Consider the following 27912-nt stretch of genomic DNA (forward strand, 5'->3'; position numbering starts at 1 on the left):
CTGGCTCTGCTCTCAGGAATCATTTCTGGCAGTGCTCTAGGGACCATATAAGATGTTGGGGATTGAATGTGGCCTAGTTGCATGAGTGGTAAGTGCCCTCTCTGCAGTAATATTTCTCCAACCCTTTATTTCAGCTTATGGGCTATACCTAGCAGTGCTCAGTCAGAGCTTACTCCTGACTTTGCTTTCAGGAAAGGCTCTGGAAGGCTCTGGTGACCATATGGGATGATGCTGAGGATTGAATCTAGGTTGGCCACATACAAGCAAGTACCCTTCCCACTGTACTATTGCTCCAGCCCCAGAGACAGAATTATTTTAGAAGATTATAATTAATCTTCAGGATTGTGACAACAAACTTCATTGAGTTGTCGTATCTTTTTCTTTGGTTTGGTTCCTGTGTTGAGCTATCTCTTATTTCTGATCCTCTTCAATGAATTCTTTTTTCTTTTCTATAGTTTTTGGTTTACACCTTATGTTAAGGGACTATTGTTGATTCCAATGCTTGTTTCGTGTATGTGTGTGTGTGTTTGTGTGTGTGTGTATGTGTGTGTGTGTTTGTGTGTGTGTATGTGTGTGTGTGTTTGTGTGTGTTTGTGTGTGTCTGTGTGTGTGTGCTCGCGTGCGCATGAGTTTGAGAGATGAAGAGATGATCATACATGCATTGCTGGGGAACAAATCCTGGACTCCTTCATACAAAGTATATTGAACTTCTAGGCTCTTTTGTGGAGTTCAGGCAGGAGTGAGGAAAACCTCAAAAGTATTTTTGTCAGTCCTCATGTGAATCTGTTAATATCACTAATTTAGGTCCTATTGAGTATTGTGTTATTGCAATTGTGATGTGATATAGATAATAGAAATATATGGAATATGAACTTTTAATGTAATGTGGGCAGCAGTTAGAGTGCTTGGCTTGCACATGGCCAAGTTCTATTTGCCACATCCTTTATGATCCCCCTGAATCCACCAGGAGTGACTTCTGAGTGCAGAGCCAGGATTTATCCTTGAGCATTGTCTGGTGTGGCCCCAAAACAGAAAGCTAAAACAAACAAACAAACAAACAAACAAAGTGCAGACTGACCTATTTTTTTTTTTATATTTTTTTTCTTATTTTTTTTGGGGGGGGGCACACCTGGTGACATTCAGCGGTTACGTCTGGTTCTGCACTCAGACATCACTTGTGGCTTGGGGAACCTTATTGGGATGCCAGGGGATCGAACTGTGGTTCCGTCCGTCCTTGGTTAGTGCATGCAAGGCAAACGCCCTACTGCCTGTGCCACTGCTCTGGCCCTTGACCTATTATTTTTGAGTGCATTTTTCATAAGTAAATTGATTTCCCTATGGCTATGTTTAATATGTAGACTTCTAAAAATTGACATAATTTATACCACATTTATAATTTTCAATAATGGGGGAACCATATCATCTCATTTTCTTTAGGATTATCTTGATGCTTGACCTTTTATGCTTTTTCACATATAATTTAGAATTAAAATTTCCATTTCCATGAAAAAGTACCCTGTTGAGGATTTGTGATTAAAATAGCACTGAATCCACAGTTCAGCTTTGGAAAAATGATTTGAACTTTAATCCCTGAATGTAGTGTTTTTCTCTTCAGTTGAGTCTGTAATGTGTTTAAATGGTTTATAAAAGGACTTTTATGACCTTTATTATAATTATTCCTTGATTCTGGTTTATATTTGGCTATTCACAAATTTACCCAGGGCAACATTTTTACTTTGCTACTACACTTTTCTTCAATTTTCTTTTTTAAGTCTTAGGCTACACCCAGTGGTTCTCAGGGGTTATTCCTGGCTTTGCGCTTGGCAGTCTCCTGGTGGGCTCCAGGGTCAATATAGGGTGGTGAGGATCGAATCCTATTGGCAGCATGCAAAGTGAACTTACTCTCTTCTGTGTTACTGCTCAGGTCCCTTTTGTCTATATTTGTGTGTTTGTGTGTGTTGTTTGAGTATGTCGTTTATTTTGTTTTTGGGCCACCCCTAGTAGTGTTTAGGGGTTACTCCTTCCTGGCTCTGTACTCAGGCAAATGCCCTGCCTAGTATTGTTCTAGAACCACGTTGTCTAATTTTATCATGAAAAATAATTCCATAGTATAGTCTATATACTAGTATATAGTATATATACATATATAGTATATAGTGTATAGTATAGTAATACATTAAGAAAATAGGGGCAGAGGGGGGAGGGTGGAAAAAAAAAAGGAAAAAAGAAAATAGGGGCTGGAGCCTTAGCACATTGAGTTTGGTAGGCACTTGCTTTGCACATGGCCAATCCTGGTTTGATCCCAGCATCCTATGTGGTCCCCCAAGCCTGCCAGAAGTGACTTTTGAGTGCAGAGCCAGGAGTAACCCTGAGCACTGCTGGATGTGGCCCCAAAACAAAAACAAGACACTATCTTACAAAATAAAAAAAAAACCCATGAAAATACTCAATGTACTTCAAATAGATTAGTAAAGATGGATAATTTGCTGAGATCTGAGTTGAACAGACTGCCAATTGGAAGTTTTTAGGATATCTATACTTTTATTTCATCGAATTCTATATAATTAGAAACTATGGAAAAAACATTAAATTTCTTCATTCATATATGTGACCTTATTCATGACTGAACTTAAATGTAATTAAAAGTACATAATAGTTCTTTAATTTTAGTACAGATAAAACGATTTAATATTTTAGTATAATGCTAAGGTCTACTTTTATTTGAACATGTTTCTTGGCTGACCCAGGACCTCGCTTTGATCCCTGGCATCCCGTATGGTCCCCCAGCCAGGAGCGATTTCTGAGTGCATAACCCCTGAGCGTCATTGGGTGTGGTCCAACCCCCCCAATATATATATATATATATATATGTTTTTTTTTTTTGTTTTGTTTTTTTTTTGGTTTTTGGGCCACACCCGGCGGTACTCAGGGGTTACTCCTGGCTTATCTGCTCAGAAATAGCTCCTGGCAGGCACAGGGGACCATATGGGATGCTGGGATTCGAACAGACCACCTTGGGTTCTAGATCTGCTGCTTGCAAGGCAAACACTGCTGTGCTATCTCTCCGGCCCCTATGTTTTTCTCTTACTGTTTTGGGTCATACCTGGAGGCACTCGGGTTACTCCTGGCTCTGTGCTTAGAAATCACTCTTGGCAGGCTCAGGGGACCATATGGGATGCTAGAGATTAAATCTAGGCCTGTCCTGGGTCGGCATTGTGCAAGGCAAACATCCTGCCGCTGTGCTATCATTACAGTCCCTAAACAGGTTTCTAATTGCTAATTATTGTCATAATTTTAGCTGTTTTTTAGTTAATATTATATTTTACATTTCAGATAGATTAATATTTATATTCTTATTTATTTTTTATTAAAGATAATACTGTAATGACCCTATTTTTATATTTGGTCAAGAAAACTATCACTGAGGCTGGAGTGATAGCACTGTGGGTAGGGCGTTTGTCTTGTATGTGGCCAGCCCAGGTTCAATTTCAGGCATCCCATATGGTCACCTAAGCCTACCAGGAGCAATTTCTGAACACAGAGCCAGGAGTAACCTCTGAGCATCACCAGGTGTGGTCCAAAATCTGAAAAAACAAACAAACAGACAAAAAACCAACAAACTCTATCCAGGATTATAATATCTTAGAAGTATTTCTAAGACTGAGACGAACATGTCAAAGGATGTTAACTTCGGGCCTGGAGAGAGAGCACAGTGGCGTTTGCCTTGCAAGCAGCCGCTCCAGGACCAAAGGTGGTTGGTTCGAATCCCGGTGTCCCATATGGTCCCCCGTGCCTGCCAGGAGCTATTTGTGAGCAGACAGCCAGGAGTAACCCCTGAGCACCGCCGGGTGTGACCCAAAAACCAAAAAAAAAAAAGGATGTTAACTTCTTATAGCTCTTGGTAATTATTATTATAGTTCTATAAACTATGCTTTTATATAGATGTGGAGAATTCTATTTCTTATATTTAGTGATCAGTAATACATAAATTTACCAGTTATTTTTGAGAGGGGCCACACCCAGTGATGCTTAGGGGTTACTCCTGGCTATATGCTCAGATATCGCCCCTGGCTTGGGGGACTATATGGGACGCCGGGGATTGAACCGTGGTCTGTCCCTGAAGCCTTACTCCCTGTGCCACTGCTCCAGCCCCAAATTTACCATTTTTTAAAAATCTATAAATTTAATAAATTTTGTATGTTAACTTCCCATTTTTATTTTTTACATTTAGTCAACTACCTTTAAGAATCCAAGAAACTAGCACAACGGCGTTTGCCTTGCAAGCAGCGGATCCAGGACCAAAGGTGGTTGGTTCGAATCCCGGTGTCCCATATGGTCCCCCATGCCTGCCAGGAGCTATTTCTGAGCAGACAGCCAGGAGTAACCCCTGAGCACCCAAAAACCAAAAAAAAAAAAAAAAAAAAAAAAAAAAAGAAAAAAGAAAAAAAGAACCCAAGAAACTTGGAAAAGAATAAAAAATAGGAAACATAAAAATGAAATGAATTTGAACATTCCATTGCAGGGCTGGAGCACAATTAGTCATCTGGTCAGGCTTGGTAGTCCAAATGTTGGTCTCTAGGTTCCTGGGCCTCACACTTTTTTTTTTTTTTTTTTTTTTTTGTGGTTTTTGGGTCACACCCGGCAGTGCTCAGGGGTTATTTCTGGCTCCACGCTCAGAAATTGCTCCTGGCAGGCACAGAGGACCATATGGGGCGCCGGGATTTGAACTGATGACCTCCTGCATGAAAGGCAAACGCCTTACCTCCATGCTATCTCTCCGGCCCCGGCCTCACACATTTTAACCCAAAGTTGAGGGTTGTTTTTTGGTTCACACCCCGTGTGCTCAGGGATCACTCCTGGCAGTGCTCAGAGAACCACATGGTTTATTTAGTGGATGGCATATGGGTTTTAATGAGTACATTTTATATACAAATATTAATCTTTTGTGCTTTACAAATTTGCTAACACTCAGCATTAAAATTTATGAGATAATTATTTTAATGTCAGTTTTTCAAGTGGTAGCAGCTTTATGAAGGCATAAGTTTATTTTTGATGTTGCCATGTACTTTTTAAGTGCCTAGATAGGTAGGCATATTAACAACATTGATTTTTTTTTTCCTTTCTCAAATCAAATTGCTTTCAGATACAGTGGAATGTCTTGATTCACATGCTATACATGGCTATATAATTCATGATCGGGAGAGCAAATCAGAGGTTCAGATTTCTTACCCTCTGTCAGAAAGCCAACAAGTAAAAAGTGGAAAAGCTTTTCATCATGGAAAATTCATCATGAGTCTCCGGAAAGTTGCTATGGCAGAGCCCAAGTAAGACTGTAGCTTCAGATTCATAATGTTAAACATTTCAGTCTGTTCTTTCTACACGCACAGTTTTTTTTTTATAAATGTTCATTTGTTTGGGTATGGACTAGAACATAGGTGCTATACTAAAATCATAAGCTAGAATAAAGACATTGCATTTTCAATGTCTTTATTGATAATTTGTTTTTCCTTTGGTGCTAGCTAGAGAGCTCAGTGGGCTAACCACATGCCTTGCATGCAGAAGTCTGGATTGGATTCTCAGCACTGTATGGTGCCCCGGGCACCACCAGGAAAAGCCCTTGAGCATACAACTGGGACTGGCCTCTCAGCATTCATGGTGTAGCCACCTCATTCTCACCGGAAGGACTTTTTCCTTTGAGTGTGATAGAACTGCTGAGAATCATCTTTTGAACAAATTTTGTGTGGTTGGAATTTAGAAGATAAAATTGTTGCAGGCTCATGTCTGCCATATAGGTAGTTGGGGTTTGTGGTAATAGTTTCTGATAATAGTCAGAACAGAGGATTTCAAAGGAAAAAATCTCTGTTCCAGTTTTATTCAGAACCTAGTGAGAGCCAGAGTGATAGCACAGAGGGTATGGCTTGGCTTTGCAAGTATGTGTTAAAGCACAACCATATGTGTTGCTCAGCATCCTATATGGTTCCCCAAACCTGCCATGAATGAGTAGAAATTTCTGAGCACAAAGCCAGGAGTAAACTCAGCCCAATTGGGTGTGACCCAAAAATGTAAAACAACAACAACCACAAAAACCCATCTAGTTGAACAGGGTTGGCTGCTTTTCTTAATTATTAACTTATAATTATTAACTTAATTATTAACTTCTTAACTTACATTTGCCTTCTAGCACTTGGTTAACATTGAAGAGGTTTTAGGCATAAGCATCCTCATGTTATTGATAAAAGCCTAACTATTGACAAAGCAAATGAAACAATGGAATTGTCCTTAGAACTAAAAGGATTTGATATCTATAAAGTGAAACATTTGTTGTAGCAGAAAAATACTGGAGAATATAAGGAAGATTGTCAAAAATTGTTCATGGTCTTGACCATAAACTTTGAGTTAATTTAATGGATTATTCTGTATCTTATTTTTGTGTTCCCATCTGTGTATAAATTTGTGTGGATATGTAAAGTTTTTCTGCATGTTTTTAATTTAGCAAAGAGGTAAATATGATGTTATTAAAATACATCTTTCTAATTTGTTAGTAATATGTATTGAGTTTTAAGAAACTGCCACACATAATTCTAAAACATTACTTTTTTTTGTCATCTAGACTGTTTCCATGTGTAGGTAAACTAGATAAAGATTAAGGATTTTTCATCCTTAAAATGGTCATATATGCTAGTAAGGGAATTTATTTCTATTTATTTTCTAGTACAAAGTTTATTGAGGGCATTGTGCTACAATTATTAGAAGAAGATGATGTTGTTGTTGGAGTTCAATACAAGGATAAAGAAACCGGAGACCTTAAGGTGTGAGATATATTAAATACTCTTTCTAAGTTTTTTTCCCTTCTTTTTTTGTTCTTCTCCTTTAACAGAGTAGGCGGACCAATTAACTTCATCCTAAACTCTCTTCAACAGGATGGATTTCAGATTGTAACACATTGCTCTTTAAGGCAGTTCAGAATGCTATCCAAATAATTGCATAAAGAAACACCACTATATAATAACTATATATATAATATATATAATAACTATATAATAACTATATAATAACACTAGGAGGTGGAAAATGGGAAAGACTTAATTTATGGGCCCAGAGAGATAGCATAGAGGCAAGGTGTTTGAGAAGGTCATTGTTCGAATTCAGGCATCCCATATGGTCCCCTGAGCCTGCCAGGAGCGATTTCTCAGCATAGAGCCAGGAGTAACCCCTGAGCACTGCCGGGTGTGACCCAAAAACCAAAAACCAAAAAAAAAAAAAAAAAAAAAAAAAAGAATTAATTTAAAAGAAATGATTAAATAAGAAACAAGATCTGTGAGGCTTATATAGCCCTGCGCTTACAAGATGAGAGTTCTAATTAAGTACAAATGTTAACGGCTAGGGAGATGACTAAATGGGCAAGAGTGCATGATATGCAGGCAGGAATCCTGGGTTTGATTTTTGACTCCAGATGGTCCCCCAGCACTGACAGCTGTGTCACCTCCTCTGCCTTCATATATTTATATGGTACAATACCAGTATGACACATGGTCCCCTGAGCACCTCCAGGAATGGAGTTCCTGAGCACAGCCATATGATCTCCCTCAAAAAAAAGTTAAATAAAAAAATAGTTTCCAATATTATATGCCTAAAACTCAACTATCAGTAACTTTATTTTTATTTTATTTTATTTTATTTTATTTTTTTTTTTTTTGTTGTTGTTTTGGGTCATATCCAGCAGCACTCAGCAGTTACTCCTGGCTCTATGCTCAGAAATCACTGCTGGCACCATATGGGATGCCGGATTTGAACCACCGTCCTTCTGCATGCAAGGCAAATGCCCTACCTCTATGCTATCTCTTCGGCTCTTTGTGTTACTTTTTTTTTTGTGTGTGTGTGTGTCGCTCCTGGCAGGCTCAGGGGACCCTATGGGATGCCGGGATTCAAACCACCATCCTTCTGCATGCAAGGCAAATGCCTTGTCTCCATGCTATCTCTCTGGCCCCCCTTGTGTTAATTTTGTAAAAGAAGATAAAAAGTCAAACCATATTTTTTTTTAAGATTTAAAAAAAATTTTTTTTTGTTTGTTTTTTGGGCCACACCCATTTGACACTCGGGGTTTACTCCTGGCCGTGTGCCCAGAAATCACTCCTGGCTTGAGGGACCATATGGGACGCCGGGGGATCGAACCGCGGTCTGTCCTAGGCGATCTGTCCTAGGCTAGCGCTTGCAAGGTAGATGCTTTACAGCTTGCACCACCGCTCCCGTCCCCAGACTATATTTCTTGATTCTTTCTAAAGACAAATAGCAATTGTTGTGAGATAATATTGTATATTTTAACCATTTAACTAAGTATTCTTTATTTCTGTTGTAGGAACTCCATGCTCCCTTGATTGTTGTTGCTGATGGACTTTTTTCCAAGTTCAGGAAAAATTTGATTTCTAATAAAGTCTCTGTTTCATCTCATTTTGTTGGCCTGCTTATGAAGGTATTGTAGGAATTTAATTATAATGAACGAAACAGCTTGAAAATGGAAAGTTATTAAAATATTTTATGTACTTGTCTTCTAGGATGCACCACAATTCAAAACAAATTATGCCGAACTTATTTTAACTGATTCGACTCCAGTTCTCATCTACCAGATTTCATCTAATGAAACTCGAGTACTTGTTGATATTCAAGGAGAAATGCCAAGGAATTTAAGAGAATACATGGTTGAAAGAGTTCACCCACAATTACCTGGTAAGAAGTAGGGTTTCACTTTCATTGTAATCTGCATCCTGAAGGCAAATCTCACAAAAGGTTCCTCCATCTCTCCTTGAAACTGTCTATAGCAGGCCAAAGATAAGGAAGTCAGGTAAAAAATGCTTCCAGTTGATCAGATAGAATCTCATCGATGGGCTAATTCAACCATTTCTGAGCTGAAGTTCAGAAAGGTAGAGCTCTGTACACCTTATGCTTTTTCTACTATCTGCTCTCACACTGTTTGTGAATTGGTAGTAGTAGTAGTACATTCTATCTGTGATTATCGGAAAATGATGGTAAATACAATGATTTACCATGAAAAATCAAGTGTTAAATACCCATCCGTTCACATTTGAAGAGAGGTGTTTGTTTTGTTCTCCCTATCCCATCTGAATTTGCTTCATTCTTCCTCTAGTTTTTTTTTTTTTTAATTCAGTGTATATTTATGTGTTTCATCTTTAGAGTCCTTAGCATGAATAAGTGGGTGCTCAATGAATGATTTTTAGAAAAGTAATTAATTCTTGACTTACCGTAAGGGATACATGACGGTAACAGATGTGAAATAGATGTATATTTATACTTGAAAAGAACATGCTATTATTTGAAATTGAAATGTTTTAAGCCATTTATTTGGTGGGATGGAATCATTGCAGATCACCTGAAAGAGCCTTTTCTAGAAGCCGTTCAGAATTCTCGTCTGAGGTCTATGCCAGCAAGCTTCCTTCCTTCCTCACCAGTAAACAAACGAGGTATGTTTTTACTGCACTTACTTAATAACGAATATACTCCATGGGACTAGAGAACTAGTATATAGGGGTTAAGAACTTGACTTAACACTTGGTAAGGGGCTGGAGCAGTAGCACAGTGTTAGGGCGTTTGCCTTGCACGCAGACCCAGGATGAACTTGGGTTCAATCCCCAACATCCCATTTGGTTCCCCAAGCCTGCCAGGAGCAATTTCTGAGTTCAGAGCCAGGAGTAACTCCTGAGCACCCCTGGGTAGGGCCCCCCAAATCCAACCCCAACCCAACCCAAACCAAACCAAAACAAAAGAAACCTGGTAAGAGCCCCAGTAGAGCATGTATTTTACAGTCTTTGCCAGGAGCCAGAATTACTGTGTAGGACCCTGACCTCTCCTCCCATAGTACAAATATCAAATTTAAACATTCCAAATAACAGTATAATTAAATATATACTAATGGGGTAGCATAGGACAAAAAATTACTGTGTAACAGCCTCAAAATTAGTTTTACAATTTTAATTGTTTAATGTTGAGCATATGTGTTTTGGTAATATCATAGTTTTTAGTAGAGTCCTTAATTTAGGAAAAGTAATTTTCTAATAAGGGTATATGGACATATAATCTCAGAGCACTGTTAATGATGTCGTAATATTCTATAGAGTCATTGTGTAGGGCATATGTATAAGGCAAGGAAGGAGACTTGTGACTTAGTATAAGTAGAGAGGATATAGAACAGAAAATAAAGCTGAGCGTCAAGTGGGAGTTTATTATAGGATGATGGACTAATAAATGGATGAAACAAGATTTGCGTAAGGCGGTGAAAAATGCTGGAAAAGTGGTAACACTTTGCAGTCAGCTGAAATAACTCTTGTGATTAGACATCTAGGCATCAGAGTGGTAGAAATGTTAGATACTTATTTAAAGTTTAGTTTTAGCTATATAAGTAATGGAGAATCATTAAAACTATAAATAACTTTATAGTTTATAAATGACTATATGCATCAATCTTCAACTTGCTTTTAAGACTAAATATTCCAGGTGTAGATGCATCCAGTTTTCAACTGGTTTATAATTAAAATATCATAAATCAAAGTTCTTCATTAGTGGTTTTTCTGAGCAATGCTACTATGAACCCATTTATTAATTTTCATCTGTACATTTATTATTTTTCCTTGGGTGGATACCTAGGATTAGAATTGCTTGATAATACATCTCCATGACTTTTCAGGAGTTGCCAAATGTTTTTCTAAAGTACCTGTCTTATGTTACCATTTCCATGAACTGTGTCTCTTGGATTCCATTTTCCTTCGAATCATTTGTCTTTTTGTTCAAAGCCTCATAGATGTGAAGGGATAGCTCCTAGTGGTTTGATTTGTATTTGATGGTTAAAGATTTTGAACATCTTTTTCATCTGCTTTCTGGCCATTTCCATATCCTTTGGACAAATACCTTTTAGACTGTACACTTCTTGTGTTTGTGGTAGGGGTTGCCAATATTTGGGGTTGCTTAGGAGTTGGTGCTTGGGTTACTTCCTAGCAGTACAGGTGGCGGCAGTTATGCAGTGCTGGGGATTATCCTGGAACTGGTCAAATAAGCAGATATCTTAATTATCTTGTTTTGTCTCTTCATCCCAACTTTGTATAATTTTTAATTGGGAAAATGTAAAAAATGTAAAGGCCTAAAATTATTGCATTCTAAAAATTCTTTATATTTTCAGATAAAAATATTCCTATCAGATACAGGTTGGTTTTTTTTTGTTTGTTTGTTTTTTTGTTCGTTTTTGTTTTTTTGCCACACCTGGTGACGCTCAGGGCTTACTACTGGCTTTGTGCTCAGACATTGCTCCTGGCTTGGGGGACCACATGGGACGCTGGGGGGGGGGGGAGGGAATCGAACCGTGGTCCATCCTAGGTTAGTGCTTGCAAGGCAAACGCCCTACCACTTGTGCCACTCACTGCTCCAGCCCCCAGATAAAATTTTTTTTGCAAAAAATTTTACTCATAACTTTGGATTGTCTGTTCATTTTCTTTATGATGGTATCCATTGAAGTTCTCAAACTAGTGACTTTCAAACATGTGCCTATTCGCATGCAAATTGAATGACTTTGTCTCTGGTTACATGCCTCTGTGCTGGCTTCCTTCCCAAAGGACTGCATCGTATTTGTTGGCAGCAAATACTGCTGGGAAATGGCTAAGACCCACTTTCACCTTGTACCTTGTAGAAAGAAGACTTGCTTCTTTCTTGCTTGCTCGCTTCCTTGCTTGCTTGCTTGCTTTTGTTTTTTGGATCACCCTGGATTGTGCTCAGGGGTTACTCCAGGGACCGTATGGGATGCTGGGGATCAAATCCTGGTCATCAGTATGCAAACTAACACCTTACCTGCTGTATTATTTCTAGAGATCGGTAGATTTGTTTTTTTTTCTATGAGTTCTTGTAAATTTTCTGACATCCTTTGACTTGGCCTTAGATCCATATGTTAAATTTGATGAGGGCAGAGAATATTAATTGAATCAACTCACTTTTTGTGTCAAATTTTTGCCAAGACTTATTCCCTTCTTTATTATCACATTATTTTGTTTTGTTTTTGGGGGCCACACCTAGTGGTGCTCAGGGGTTACTCCTGGGGCTCTGAGCTCAGAAATCACTCCTGGCAGGTTTGGGGGACCAAATGGATGGGATGCTGGGAATCGAACCAAGGTTCTTCCCGGGTCAGCCGTGTACAAGGCAAATGCCCTACTGCTGTGCTATCTCTCTGGCCCCGTATTTTCATATTCTTATAGATTAGTTTCACATGTATAATGTTAATAAACCAATAGTTTCTTAAATTTGGTCTCAGGGGTATATTATAAAATAACATAATCCAAGTTTTCTCTCTAGGTGTTCTCATTTTGGGAGATGCATATAATATGAGGCATCCTCTTACCGGAGCAGGAATGACTGTCATTTTAAAAGATATAAAATTATGGAGGAAATTGTTAAAGGGTATCCCTGACCTTTATGATGATGCGGCAGTCTTCCAGGTAAGATAGTAAATTCTTTGGCAAACTTATGTGGAACTAATTTATTTCTGAGTGTGAGAGAAATCTGGTTTTGGTCAGGAAGATTTGTACCTCAGAGCCCAATCCTTAGTAATGATTCTTTTTTTTTTTTTTTTTTGGTTTTTGGGCCACACCCAGCGGTGCTCAGGGGTTACTCCTGGCTGTCTGCTTAGAAATAGCTCCTGGCAGGCATGGGGGACCATATGGGACACCGGGATTCGAACCAACCACCTTTGGTCCTGGATCGGCTGCTTGCAAGGCAAACGCCGCTGTGCTATCTCTCCGGGCCCCTTAGTAATGATTCTTAGGCAGTCTTGTTCTGGCATAAAGAACCTGAGTAACAACCTATGAATCTTAAAGTTCCTTAATTTCTGTCTTTGAATATTTCATGTTATTATAGCATAAGCATCCAATACCATCCAGATTTACTGCATGGTGATAGTAAACTTAAGCTTCCAAGTGAGCAAGGGTGGGGGAGAGGGAGAAGACAGATAAGGCATAGTTAGAGACTGGAAAGATGAAGGGAACCCCCATTTGAGGGGATTGTGTTTGTATTGTTTCTCTGCCCATTTGTGACTTTTTTTCCTTTACAGGCCAAAAGAACATTTTATTGGACAAGAAAAACATCTCATTCCTTTGTTGTGAATATCCTTGCTCAGGCCCTTTATGAATTATTTTCTGCCTCAGATGGTAAGTGTACATGTTCTTTAATGAACTTTTTAGCATAAGATGGTGGAGGTGGATACTAGTAGTCAGGACAGAAATAGTGGTGTTCCTGAATTTCTTGCACCCTGAGTTGTAGTGTATAACCCATCCTTGAAGTATTTTTCATTTCCAATTGTCATATGATCACCACTTTGTGTGGAAGACTTTTGTGTTTCTTTAGCAATTCTATATATCATTAAAATTAATCTCACCATTAATTAAAAGGTTCTGTAAAAAAGTTTTTTTTTTTTTTTTTTGGTTTTTTGACCACACCCGGTGACACTCAGGGGTTACTCCTGGCTATGCACTCAGAAATCGCTCCTGGCTTGGGGGACCATATGGGATGCCAGGGATTTAACCCAGGTCCATCCTGGGTCAGCTGCTTGCAAGGCAAACACCCTACCGCTATGTTATCACTCTGGCACCTAGTTTTGCTTTTTAAAGTAATTAATAAAATGAATGTGAGCATAAAATTAACGAATATCAACTAGAATTTTCTATTTTTAGGATTATATGGAGTGGCAGGGAATTAACCCAAGTTCTGCAGTAATGTCACTCCTGCCCCCATATGAACTAGATTTTGTTATCGATTAAAATGGATAGAACATCCACTTTTTTTGTTGTTGTTGTTTTTGGGTCACACCCAGCAGCGTTCAGGGGTTTCTCCTGGCTCTACGCTCAGAAATTGCCCTTGGCAGGCACAGGGGACCATATGGGATGCTGGGAACCACCGTCCTTCTGCATGAAAGGCAAATGCCTTACCTCCATGCTTTCTCTCCAGCCCCCAAAACATCCACTTTTACTCGAACTATTCCCATGCTTTTCTTTTTGCTTTCATGTTCTAGAGATGTGGTAATCGTAATATCAAGGAAAGCATTATTTAGCAAAATTGGTATTAGAAATGGTTGAAAAGACAACAGTGTCACTTCCCAAAGGCAATGGACCTCGACCTTCTTTTGTCTTTAGGTTTTTGAAATAAATATAATTCATAATCCTGCTCACTTTAGATTATTTGTAACAGAACTATTATTATCATTATTATTATTATTTGGTTTTTGGGCCACACCCGGCAATGCTCAGGGGTTACTCCTGACTGTCTGCTCAGAAATAGCTCCTGGCAGGCACAGGGGACCATATGGGACACCGGGATTCGAACCAACCACCTTTGGTCCTGGATCGCCTGCTTGCAAGTAAAACGGCGCTGTGCTATCTCTCCGGGCCACAGAATTATTTCTATGATTTGACAGAGGCCTTAGTCGTCCATGTTTAGTGATTGAAAAAGGTAGTCCAGTACAACTATCTTCTGAGACTTCATATCCATAGTTTTCTAAAAGAAAAAACAAATCATTCGTTGTTACTTGAATTTTTTGTGAATTTGAACCGCCTATAGACAACATAAAAGAGGATATGAAACAATATAAAAGTTTACCTTTTAGGGGCCGGGCGGTGGCGCTAAAGGTAAGGTGCCTGCCTTGCCTGCGCTAGCCTTGGACAGACCGCAGTTCGATCCCCCGGTGTCCCATATGGTCCCCCAAGCCAGGAGCAACTTCTGAGCACATAGCCAGGAGTAACCCCTGAGCGTTACCGGGTGTGGCCCAAAAACCAAAAAAAAAAAAAAAAAAAAAAAAAAAAAAGTTTATCTTTTGCTTCTTTTTTTATTTTATATTATTTTATTGTTTTTGGGCCACACCTAGTTATACTCAGGGATTACTCCTAATTTTGCATTCAAGAATCAATCAGAGGACCATATTATGGGAATTGGTCCTGGGGATTGAACCCGGCCAGCTGCTTTCAAGGCAAGCGTCTTAACCTGCCATACTATGTCTTCAACCCCAATGTTGTATCCATTTTTATCTATTGTAAAGAAAAATTCTAGGTCTACCTAAAATAATAAAAAAGACAAAAAACAAACCATTCTAAATCATTCAAATTTGATGATTTTACTATGTTTTAGAGTTTAATGAGTTATTTTGAAAAACATAAAAAAGTAAATAGGTATATTCTTAGTAGTTAATACTTATAGCTATTTTTTTTTACTTGATAAAGGACAATAGTTAACAAAATATTTTCTATCATTTAATAAATATTACAGTGTAATTAAGAAATAACTTTGAACCAAGACCTACATTTTTTATAATTGTGACCATTTACTAACATTAAAAAAAGTTTATTCGAATGTTAGTTTTCTACTAGAAATGTGTAAATGCAGTGATTGAGAGTAAAATATTTTTCTTTTTAGATTCCCTACACCAACTAAGAAAAGCCTGTTTTCTGTATTTCAAACTTGGTGGACAATGTATTTCTGGTCCTGTTGGGCTGCTTTCTGTGTAAGTTTTTTAATTTTGATTTTGAGTCATACCTGTCACTGTTCTGGGCTACTCCCATCCCAGGTCAATATTTGGGTACTCAGGTGATGCTGGAACTTGAACACAGAACTCCTGTAGTAAAACATATGCCTCAGCCTACTGGGTTATCTCCCTAGTTTGTGTAAATTGTTTGGCAAAGGGGAACCATATTTCATATTTACTTAATTCATAAATTACTGAAAGTATTCTTAAAGTTTTTACTCTACTGTATATATTCTATTTTATTATTGATTAGTGTAAGTGTAAAGGCTCCATTTGCTGTAATCCAACATCAGGAGATCAGGTCTGACGCAGGGTCACTGCAAACCAAGACAGTCATATAGGAGTGAGGGAAAAGGCTTTGGGGGCTTCCAGTCTCGTGGCCCAAGAACTGCCAAATCAACCTCTTGGCAGAAGAGGTCAATCCACAACTAGGAAGGGTGTGGAGGGGAGTGTCCAGTGATAGACAAAAGTTCTGTCTCAAGATAATCAAGTCTAAGTCTTTACATCTCAAAATGGATGGGTCTCAAACTCGCGGCCCTCCTTACAACATTTTGTGGCCCGTGGCCGGCCTTCAAATATCGCAGTATTTGCGATTATTTGCTTACCGAAAAATCGCATTAGTAAGAAAAAAAATCGCAAAAAATCGCATTAAACATTTGCATACCCCAAGCAGTTCCATTTGGGGTATGCAAATGTTTAATGCGATTTTTTTCTTACTAATGCAATTTTTATTGCAAATATTCAGTAAGCGAATAATTGCGAATACTTTGCCTAGCGCAGACATCATTTCCGCTGCTCCTACCCGCTGTCCCTTGCATTATCAGAGGCCTAAGGAGAGAAGGGAGAGAAATTTATTACAGAATTAAATTTTGTCATACTTTCATCATGACTTTATCAAAGCCTGCAGTGAAAAGAAAGACTGATGACGAGCACAGACAATTTCAGGAAAAGTGGGAGACGCAGTATTTTGTTGTTGAGCACAGGGCCATCCCCACATGTCTTATCTGCTCAGAAAGTTGCAGTGCACAAGGAATACAACTTGAAACGCCATTATTCAACTAAACATGCTGAGGAATGTGCAAAATATCAAGGAAATGAGAGAGCCAAGTGTGTTGCCTGTCTTAAAGCATGTCTAATGAGGCAACAAGATTTCTTCAAGAAAGCAACCAAAGAGAATGTTGCATCAGTCGAAGCTAGTTACATGGTTAGTGAGATGATTGCTAAGGCAGGGAAACCATTCACAGGAGAGTTTGTTAAAAAAAAAATGCATGTTATGGGGCCGGGCGGTGGCGCTCGAGGTAAGGTGCCTGCCTTACCTGCGCTAGCCTAGGAGACGGACCGCGGTTCGATCCCCCGGCGTCCCATATGGTCCCCCAAGCCAGGAGCGACTTCTGAGCGCATAGCCAGGAGTAACCCCTGAGCGTCACCGGGTGTGGCCCAAAAAAAAAAAAAAAAAAAAAAAAAAAAAACTTAAAAAAAAAAAAATGCATGTTACAGGCTGCAAGTATTATCTGTCCGAAAAAGAAAGGTCAGTTTAGCAAAATCAGCCTTTCTGCCAAACTGTGGCAGAGCACATTTCTGACATGTCAAGTGACATTTATTATCAGCTGTGTGAGAAAGCCAAGTGTTTTGATGCATACTCAGTTACTTTTGATGAGAGCACAGATATAACAGACACTGCGCAGCTCACAATTTCTGTCCATGGTGTTGATTGCAATTTTGAATTGACAAAGGAGCTGCTCACAATAATTCCAATGCATGGCCAGACCACCGCTAATGAGATATTTCGGCATCTGTGTGATGCCATTGAGAAGGCAGGTTTGCCATGGAAGAGGTTTGTTGGAATAATAACCAATGGAGCGCCATTGATGACAGGGAGGAAAAATGGACTGGTGGCTCTTGTTCAAAAAAAACTTGAAGAGGAGGGTGTAGAGAAGGCCATTGTGCTTCACTGCATTATCCATCAGCAGGCCCTTTTCAGTAAATGCCTGCCGTGTGACAATGTGATATCTGTTGTTGTGAAATGCATCAACCAAATCAGATCCAGTGACTTAAAGTACAGGAGGTTCCATGCTTTTTTAGAGGAAATGGAGTCAGAATATGGAGATGTGCTCTATTTTACCGAGGTACGTTGGCTCAGCAGGGGAAATGTCCTGAAAAGATTTTTTGAGTTGAGAGAAGTGAAAGCCTTCATGGAGAAGGATGGGAATGCTGTTTCTGAGTTGAGTGATCACAAATGGCTCATGGACTTAGCTTTTATTGTTGACATCACACATAAGCTGAATGTACTAAACAAGATGTTAAAGGCTCGGGCAGCTTATCAGTGTTGTGTATGTAAATATTTTGGGGGATTACTATGTTACTCACCCTAAACTGATTGGTGATTGTGCCCTACCCTAGGGTGTGACCTGGCATTCTGCCCCCACCCTAGGGTAGTACCTGATTCTGCTTCTACCATTGGTTGGTATCTGATCCCACCATTGGGTGGTACCTGACTCTGGGGGATAAAAACAAGGGTCTGTCGAAGGCCGAGGCTTTTTGGCTGGAACTGAAGCTGAGTCTTTGGACTTCTGTCTTGTCCACCGAATAAAGCGTATATTTCCACGAGCCTGACTGTCTGCGAGCTGTTTACCTGCCGTTTCACCTCAGAACCGTCGACTAGACAGGGTGGCAGACGCGTGCTCCGAGCTGGAAGAGAAAGGCCTCATCGTCCATCTCACCATCAGTCAACCTCTTCAGGGGCTGACTTGCTACAATCAGTGCTGCCTGTGACAACATGAGAGCATTCTCCACAAAACTTGTGTTATGGAAATCCCAGCTCTCTCAGATAAACCTGTGCCATTTCCCAGCATGCAAGGAACTTGTGGATGCAGGCATACCATTCAGTGGGGAGAAATATGCTGATGCTATTTTTTTTTTTTTTTGGTTTTTGGGCCACACCCGTTTGATGCTCAGGGGTTACTCCTGGCTATGTGCTCAGAAATCGCCCCTGGCTTGGGGGGACCATATGGGACGCCGGGGGATCGAACCGCGGTCCGTTCCTTGGTAGCGCTTACAAGGCAGACACCTTATCTCCAGCGCCACCTTCCCGGCCCCTCTTTTTTTTTTTTTTTATCTTTTTTTTCTTTTTATTTTGGCGCCTGAACAGGGACATGAACCCGTTGATGCTATTTTTTTTTTTTTTTTTGGTTTTTGGGCCACACCCAGTGACGCTCAGGGGTTACTTCTGGCTATGCGCTACAGAAGTTGCTCCTGGCTTGGGGGACCATATGGGACGCCGGGGGATCGAACCGCGGTCCGTCCTAGGCTAGCGCAGGCAAGGCAGGCACCTTACCTCTAGCGCCACCGCCCGGCCCCTGATGCTATTTTTAAGCTAGAGAAGGAATTTGATCACAGGTTTGCTGACTTCAAAAAGCACAGAGCCACTTTCCAAATTTTTATGGACCCCTTTTCCTTTGATGTGCAAGATGCCCCTCCTGTGCTTCAAATGGAGCTCATTGACCTGCAATGCAACTCTGATCTCAAAGCCAAGTTCAGGGAGATTAGTGGAAAAGCAGACATGCGTGGACAATGTTTGAGAGAATTGCCCCCCATCTTCCCTGAGCTTTCCTGAATGTTCAAGTGCACCATGTGCCTTTTTGGGAATACATATTTGTGTGAAAAGTTATTCTCCACATTGAACTTCAATAAGTCAAAGTACAGATCTAGACTTATTGATGATCATCTTCAAGCCACACTGAGGGTCTCAACTCTTCCTCTCTAAAGCCAAATGTGGTTCAGATTTGTGAGAAGAAGCGCTGTCAGGTCTCTGGCAGCAAGGAATAGGCAAAAGATGCCATGTTCAGAAGAACTGTTGATGATTTTCACTCAATGTTCTATTCATGTTCAGAAGAAATAATTAGGGGCTGGGCGGTGGCGCTAGAGGTAAGGTGCCTGCCTTGCCTGCGCTATCCTTGGATGGACTGCGGTTTGATCCCCCGGCATCCCATATGGTCCCCCAAGCCAGGAGGGACTTCTGAGCGCATAGCCAGGAGTAACCCCTGAGCGTCACCAGGTGTGGCCCAAAAACCAAAAAAAAAAAAAAAAAAAAAAAAAGAAATAATTAAAACTGTTAATAATGACGTTTGAGGACTTTTTTGTGTGAAATCCCTTATGCGCCCTGCCTCACCCCGACTTTGCCTCCTGTGGCCCCAGGCAAATTGAGTTTGAGACCCCTGGTGTAAAGAAAGGAAGCCCTGGAGTCTGTAAAGCAGGGTGTGATCACTGAGCTGTAATTTCACAGTGTGGTATTCTAACAAAGAGGTAGAAATGATTGAAAGGCACTTAAGTTCTGTGCTATTCTCTTGTTGTTTTTTAGATCATACTGGCAGTGCTCAGGGCTTACTTACTCTTAGCTCTATGCTCAGGGAACACTATTGACAGAGCTCAGGGGGCCTTCTGGGGTACTGTGGTTCAAACCCAGGTGGACTGTGTGTGAGGCAAATGCCCTACTATCACTCTGGCCCCATTCCTTTTTTTATTTTTTTCTGGAAAACAGCAGTGATTAGAAGTTGGTGGCAGATAAGGTTAAAAGACTTGATTAAAATGGGTTATTTGTGGGTCACACGTGGTGGTGCTTGGAGTTTTAGGCTCTTCCTTGTACACTGCTAAGGGTTGTTTCTAGCAGCATTCAGAAGACTACCTAGACCTCTCGTATGTGTGTATATGAGCTAGGCCTTTAAGTTATCTCTGTAGCTCGAAATAGAAGCTTGTGTTTTTCCTGTGAGTGTAATACGGGGATCATGGATAATAGAGAAGAAATATTTGAAATTTAATTTGATAGATACTCATGAAACTCAGTAATTTTTTTTTTTGATAGTGCAGACAGAAGTAAAATTACTTTAGAAAAATGCAAAGTGAAATTCCTTTAAGTTCTTTTCTTTTCTCTTATACTTTGAATGTCATTGACATTAACTTTTTGAACAACTCGAACTCCCAGTAGACCAGGCTACCCAAGTATTGCAGACTGGGACCTCAAGATTAGTGAAAGAAAATAGCTCGGAACATTCAGTTCATGACTTAAGAGGAATTTTGACTTTTCTTACAGGTATCTGCTAAGTAGTTTCTTATATATATGTATATTTTGTTTTTTTACTTTTCTCTGCTGTTGAGTTTAGTAGGTAGACATATGGCTGCAGAGTTTTACGTTTAACTTTGTAGATGATACATTACTGAAAGTTTTAATTTGTGGCTTGTACTAATGTCTATATTTCCTTTTCTGTTACAGGCTGTCTCCTAACCCTCTAGTTCTAATCGGACACTTCTTTGCTGTTGCAGTCTACGCCACATATATTTGCTTTAAGTCAGAACCTTGGATCACAAAACCCCGAGCCATTTTTAGTAGTTGTACTGTTTTGTACAGAGCGTGTTCTGTGATATTTCCTCTAATTTACTCAGAAATAAAGCACTTGGTTCATTAAAAAGAAAGGGGAACCATTTGTGCATGAAGAACATATACCAAGTCCTAAAGGAATTTTGGAAGAGGATGTATATAACAGTACTATGCCACTGTTAATGTGGAAACCCACGGACCAAGATTGGGATTGTTTTTCAAGTTACTGTAAATAAACATGTAAATATATACTTTAACTTGCAGTTTAAAACGAAGGGTAAGAAGACACTTAAATGATTGTTATCAAGAATTAGTGCTTACACAGGGAATCCAGTTTATCTTTTGAATTCTGTGTTTGGATGAGTTGTTGTGGGATATGCAAATAAAACGAATAAACCTTTAAGTCTTTTTCATGTGGTCTTTTTCTTTTTTTATATAATTTCATGGTAGTGGAAAGAAAACTAAAGTGGGAAGGATAATACAGAGGGAAGCATTTTATGATTTAAAGAAAGTGATGAATGATGGGCCCGGAGAGATAGCACAGCGGCATTTGCCTTGCAAGCAGCCGATCCAGGACCAAAGGTGGTTGGTTCGAATCCCAGTGTCCCATATGGTCCCCCATGCCTGCCAGGAGCTATTTCTGAGCAGACAGCCAGAAGTAATCCCTGAGCACTGCCGGGTGTGGCCCAAAAAAACCAAAAAAAAAAAAAAAAAAAAAAAAGAAAAAAAAAAAGAAAGTGATGAATGATAACGGGGAGGTTTAGGAGAAAGTTACCTTCCTGTCTGAGTTTGGGAGAAAATAACCTTCCTATTCTTGTATCTTGTTAATCCATTATTAAACTGGCATGATTTTTTCCCTAAGTATCTTTGAAAATACAATCATACAGGAAAGTAAGCAAAGGCTTTAAGTTTTACTGTATAATATTGATAAATCAGGTCAATTTCAAGTAGTGAATGAGCAAATAAAAACCTGTAATATATGACATACTATCTTAAAATGAGCTGGAATGTACTATTTATATATAAGTGAAGGATTATGACACTTAAAAGAGGATCATGAGATTTTAATAAAACCCCATCAAATATCTTAAATTTCTAAGAATCCTAAGGATTTTAGGGATAAGATGAAACCTAAGGCTTTTATAATAACATTTCTGTGGCGTTAATGTATATAAGGGGCCTATCATTAATGCATTTTTGTTTGTTTTTGGGCCACACAGGGTGATGCTCAGGGGTTACTCCTGGCTATTTGCTTAGAAATTGCTCCTGGCTTAGAGGACCATATGGGACACTGGGGATCAAACTGAGGTCCATCCTGGATCAGCCACGTGCAAGGTGAACGCCCTACCGATGGGCTATCACTGGGCCCTGTTAATGCATTTTTAAGGGGTGACGACACTCCCTGTAATGGTCAGTGGACTGGACATGGCCCCTGAAGTGGTCATCTGATCGACCAGCTATAAAAGTTGCCTAGGGGCCAACGTGAAGCACAGCATGTAGGGCGTTTGCCTTGCATGTGGCTTACCCGAATTTGATCCCTGGCATCCCATATGGTCCCTAAGGCTGCCAGGAGTAACTTTTGAATGTAGATCCAGGAGCAAACCCTGAGTGCTGCTGGGGAGAAACCTAGCAGTTGGTAGAGGGGCCAAGGAAAATACAGGGGAGAAAAGAGGCCCAGGTCCCCAAGCAGGCCTGGCCTAATATGCAACATTAGTAGCATTAGCCAGATGCACCTTGCTCTGCCTTCTCTCTCCCACGGCTTGACATCTCGGAGTTTCTAGCCCCTTTCCTCCCGTCTCCTCTTCTCCTCCCCTGTCTGTCTCTGTCCCTGGGACAGCCTGATTCCTGCCTTGTGCTTTGGCACAAAGGAGACATTTTAAACAGCCGCTGCCTGCTTTGCGCCTGCTTGGTTTCCTGTGTCCTACTTTCCTCCACGATGTAGCCATGAAAGTCCCCAGCGAAAAAAATCTCTGCCCGTCATCAAAGTAGGTGAGGTGGTCTCTGCCTATGAAGGGTGGGAGCCTGATTGTTGCCTTGTGCTTTGGCACAAGAAGATATCTTAAACAGCTGCTGCTTGCTTTGTGCCTGTTTGGGTTCCAGTCCCCTGCTTGCTTCGGTGATGCAGCTGTGAAAGCCTCTAGCAAAAAACATCTTTGCCCACGGACGGGGGAGGTGGGGTAGAGGAGCACGGCCACTCCGCTTTGCGGCCAAGCACATCTTCCAATGAACCCCACCATAACGCAGCAAAAACCACAATACAAGCGTGACAATGGGGAAATAACGCAGGCCAACACCATGCATCGAGAATGAAGATGGCAACTCCGATGACCTGAAAAGTGCCAACCACCTAGTTAACCTCTCAGATAAGTAGTTTAGAGAAATGTGGAGGAATTTCATAGAACTCAAAAGAAAGCATAGATCGAGTCGAACAGACTACAAATAAGAATGAGAAAGCTCCATAACAGGTCTGAAAAACTCAGTAGCTGAACTGAAAACCTCAATGGAAAGTCTCTCCAACAGAGTAACAGCAGCTGAGGAGAGAATCAGTGAGCTGGAAGATGAGATACATAACTTCATACAACAGAAGAGATTAGAAAAGAGCCTTAAAGCAAATGAAAAGACAATGGAAAACATAAAGAATGTGAACAGACAAAAATAGAAGTCATTGGGGCTGGAGAGAGAGCATGGAGGTAGGATATTTGCCTTGCATGCAAAAAGACAGTGGGTTCTAATCCTGGCATCCCATATGGTCCCCTGAGCCTGCCAGAAGTGATTTTGGAGCATAGAGTCAGGAGTTGCTGCTGCATGTGACCCCCCAAAAAACAAACAAACAAAAAGAAAATAGAAGTCTTTGATATAGACAACAGAAATCATTGGAGTCCCAGAGATCCAGAAAGAAAACCCCCAGGAAAAATCAATAGTCAAGGGCATCATTGCAGAGAAACTCCCAGAGCTAAATATAATATTGCATGTCTCTAGGACTGCTTATGATACATTTAGGTTTGCTTAATTATGGTGCTGAGAGGACCAGGAAGTGCTAGGGGCTAAGTCTATGGCAAAATGTGTGTTCCCGTCTGAGAGCTAGAGAGACAGTTGAACAATCTCCATCCTTATTTCTCAATGTCTGTTTTCTCAGTTGAGAAGTTTTTAGGACCCAAGCACCATTTGAGTCAGTTATTTAGTCATATTGCCTTATTTTAGCACTGTATATAGAAGACTCATTGCTTGGGTTTGTGAGATTTCCCTTTTAATTTATTTCCTTCTAGTTTTTGGTTACTGACTTTTTCTTAGATCTGACCCTTTTTGTTCTTTTTTTGGTTTTTGGGCCACACCCGGTGACGTTCAGGGGTTACTCCTAGCTATGCGCTCAGAAGTCGCTCCTGGCTTGGGGGACCATATGGGACGCCGGGGGATTGAACCTCGGTCCATCCTAGGTTAGTGCTGGCAAGGCAGACAACTTACCTCTAGTGCCACCGCGCCGGCCCCTAGATCTGACCTTTTTAACAGCCAGCTTTTGGGGCTATGGGTAGGTACTTGCATCCTATATAGTTCCCTGAACCCACCAGGAATGATTCCTGAGCACAGAGCCAGGAATAATCTCAGCTCCACTCATAGCTACTAAACAAAACAAACAAAAAACCCAGACCCAGACAGCTTTCTTGTGGGGAGGGCATTTTGCCTAATGAGATTAAACTTTTACTTCAGGGGCCAGAGATAGCATGGAGGTAGGGCATTTGCCTTGCATGCAGAAGGACGGTGGTTCAATTCCCGACATCCCATATGGTCCCCTGAGCCTGCCAGGAGCAATTTCTGAGCGTAGAACCAGGAGTAACCCTTGAGCGCTACTGGGTGTGACCCCAAAATCAAAAATACAAAAAACCAACAATTTTTGCTTCAATTCAAATGGGAACATTGGGCCGGAGAGGTGGCGCTAGAGGTAAGGTGTCTGCCTTGCAAGCGTTAGCCAAGGATCAGGACCTTGGATCAATCCCCCGGTGTCCCATATGGTCCCCCCAAGCAGGGGGCAATTTCTGAGTGCTTAGCCAGGAGTAACCCCTGAGCATCAAACGAATGTGGCCGAAAAGCCAAATGGGAACATCTGTTCAAATGGGAACTCAAAGTGTTTTTGAGATATGGTGTAGGAAGGATCAAGGTCTTAATAATAATTCATTAGGTGAATTCCCTTGCATGAGCATCTCAGTGGGTGAGACTTCCAAGATAGGATACAATTCACTAAAAATGCTACTCTGCGTGGGCCCTAGAGAGCACTCCATAATAGGGCTGGTCACTGGCAACAACCAGTCATAGCATGGCAGCTTATGCCCCATAGTGTGAGGAGTGTCATGACTAAGTCTGCCAAGCACTACAAGTGTCACCATCTCTCGGTCATCGCAGTGACACTGGGAAGGGACTAAAATTCCAGAATGGATTGTGAGGTTTTGCTTCTGAAGTCTTGAAAATCCTTTCTAGCGCTGGGGAGAGAGCTCATTAACATGTGCTTTGCCTGCAGGAGGCCTGGGTTCAATCCTGGATCTGTCCCCAGCACTGCCTGAATGACCCCAAGTACAGTCAGCACCCTTGGGTGCTGTCATGGGTGGCCTCCAAACCAAGTGAAATCCTTTCTATCATGATGGGATAATCAAAGCCTATGAAGTAATTTTCCTTCATTTGAGAATCTGAGACTTTCTGACAAGAATAGATTCAGAAAATGGAAAAGAACCCAGATACAATTAGCCTGGAATGTTACAATTTGATGCCTTAAAGGTTGGTTGGGGGGACCCAGAAACAGAAACTGAGAGAACCGTGCCTCAAACTTTGCTTTCCAACTAAAAATCAATAAGGCTTCTTTTGCCTCTTGGTAAATCACTAGTCAGGCAAACACAATTAGATTCTGGTCTAAATATTTTTTGCTTTGCCTATCTAGAGAACGAAACTAGATGTACACAGTCTAACTACCTTCTTCAAATTACCTAACAACATCACTTCCCCTTTTAGAGTGAGTTTCATGTCTGAATGATTCAGAGTTAATGGTATGATTAAGCTATTCTGGGGACTTGAGGTGGAGCTCAGGTTGTTGTGGAAAGCAGAAATGGGTAAAAAGGAAGGGCTAAAGACAGGGTGACGGGACCGGAGAGGTAGCACAGCAGCCGACCCAGGACCTAAGGTGGTTGGTTCGAATCCCGGTGTCCTATATGGTCCCCCGTGCCTGCCAGGAGCTATATCTGAGCAGATAGCCAGGAGTAACCCCTGAGCACTGCCTGGTGTGGCCCAAAAACCAAAAACCAAAAAAAAAAAAAAAAGACAGGGTGTCCCACAGAAGGGAAGTTTGGATGTCCTCAGGCTGTCTGGGACTGGAAAAGTGAGTGAGCCCCAGACACTAATAAAGTTGTGGTTTGTGGCAGGTGGTTATACGTTTTGTACTTTTTTCTGTTGGGCCTATTATCTGCTTCTCTTCCAGAGAAAGTGCTTTCAGGGTAAATACAGATTTTGAATCAAGAGCAGGACAAGCTTGGTAGTGCGAATACTATTTTACTGAAAATCTGGAGTTGCTCAAATAGTTCTTTAGAACATAAAACTAAATGGATTTATACATAACAAGTACATTCAGCATTTATAAGAGGGAGTACAAAAATGTATTCTGCTTCTACATGATATAAATTGCATATAATACCATGATTTAAACAATAATTAGTGCAGTGAGATTCATCTTCCCCAAAATGTCTGATAGTTCAATGTAGTTACACGAACAGTTGTTTCTTTTTCATTTCTTAATTCATTCTCATGATGGTAGGAAGGTTTTGAGGACAATAATTTCACTGAAGAAGTCAAAAAAAGTTATAGGACTGTTCTGAACTCATCAAAAATGAAGTTAGGCACATGTGCTTCAGCAACCTAAAAAAAAAATGAGTTCCAGTGAGATCAGAATAAACTGGGGGGTTCAGCCTACATGCAAGTAAAAGACCTTCTACTCTGTACTAGCTCTCTGGACCCCTAATGCCTTACTTCATGTTTTCACAGAAAGGACATCACTTCTGTCCTTGTCTATGGCTTACCCTCCGGGGAAGCTTGGTGTACCGGACATAATCTTCCAGGAACAGAAGGGCACCCACGACATCTGCAGGCATTTCAGGTATCTTCTGACTGTAACAGAACAGGGATAATCCATTATGCAGGCAAGCTACGAGTCAAGATACTGAAAGACTAAGTGACGTCAAAGGAGCCAATTCCAGAATCAAGTCACAATGCTGCTGCCTGTTCAGAACAAAACTGAGGGCCATAGTCCTGACCCTTCCTCTAGTTTCCAGAGTTCCTGCAATCTCTGAGATTCACCCTCCCTGTTACCATACCTTTCTTCCTCTTGTGATTACCTCATACCTCAATCTCTGTAAAGGCCAAATTCCTACTGGAACTACTAGTTTTGGGCCACACCTAGTGGTGCTCAGGAGTTACTCCTGGCTCTGTGTTCAGAAATCATTCCTGGCAGGCTCGGGGGACCATAGGGAATGCTGGGAATCGAACCTAGGTCTGTCCCAAGTTAGCAGTATGCAAAGCAAACACCTTACCGCTGTACTATCATTCCAGTCCCTGCTTTCCATTTCTTATAAGGTAAATGAACAGTTTTTCAGTTCCAAGTTTTTCCTTCAAGAAGTCATCTCTGACTCCTACTGCATTTTCTTAGGATCTTTTATTTTTGCACTTTCCTCCATGCCTCTTGGAATTTTCATTTTTTTTATGGGCTTGCTTTCTTATTTTTGTTGCTTTTGGGCCACATACCCAGTGGCACTCAGGTGTTACTGCAGGCTTTGCACTCAGAAATCACAGATGGCAGGGGCCGGAGCAGTGGCTCAGTGGTAGGCATTTGCCTTGCACTCAGCCAATCTAGGACGGAGCGCGGTTCAACCCCGGCGTCCCATGTGGTCCCCTGAGCCAGGAGTGATTTCTGAGCAGAGCCAGAGCTTCACTGGGCGTGGCCCAAAACACA

General features: G+C 40.8%; 2 protein-coding genes across 2 annotated transcripts in view; one reads left to right on the top strand and one right to left on the bottom strand.

Moving 5' to 3' along the window:
* SQLE (squalene epoxidase) overlaps positions 1–21331 on the top strand; it is a 767303-nt gene extending 745972 nt beyond the window's left edge. The window contains exons 6-14 of the mRNA XM_049765619.1: positions 5144–5324; positions 6713–6809; positions 8357–8470; positions 8553–8724; positions 9381–9476; positions 12346–12488; positions 13100–13196; positions 15451–15538; positions 20826–21331. Coding sequence (XP_049621576.1) covers positions 5144–5324; positions 6713–6809; positions 8357–8470; positions 8553–8724; positions 9381–9476; positions 12346–12488; positions 13100–13196; positions 15451–15538; positions 20826–21018 — 1181 coding nt within the window. The 3' untranslated portion in view covers positions 21019–21331. The remainder of the gene's footprint in view (positions 1–5143; positions 5325–6712; positions 6810–8356; positions 8471–8552; positions 8725–9380; positions 9477–12345; positions 12489–13099; positions 13197–15450; positions 15539–20825) is intronic.
* A 5112-nt stretch (positions 21332–26443) lies between these two features.
* Positions 26444–27912, bottom strand: part of WASHC5 (WASH complex subunit 5) — a 68726-nt gene continuing 67257 nt past the window's right edge. The window contains exons 29-30 of the mRNA XM_049765661.1: positions 26984–27071; positions 26444–26822 (exon numbers count right to left, since the gene is read on the bottom strand). Of these exons, the coding sequence (XP_049621618.1) occupies positions 26766–26822; positions 26984–27071 (145 nt within the window). The 3' untranslated portion in view covers positions 26444–26765. The remainder of the gene's footprint in view (positions 26823–26983; positions 27072–27912) is intronic.

Source organism: Suncus etruscus, chromosome 19 (assembly GCF_024139225.1).
Source record: "Suncus etruscus isolate mSunEtr1 chromosome 19, mSunEtr1.pri.cur, whole genome shotgun sequence".
Lineage (NCBI taxonomy): Eukaryota > Metazoa > Chordata > Mammalia > Eulipotyphla > Soricidae > Suncus > Suncus etruscus.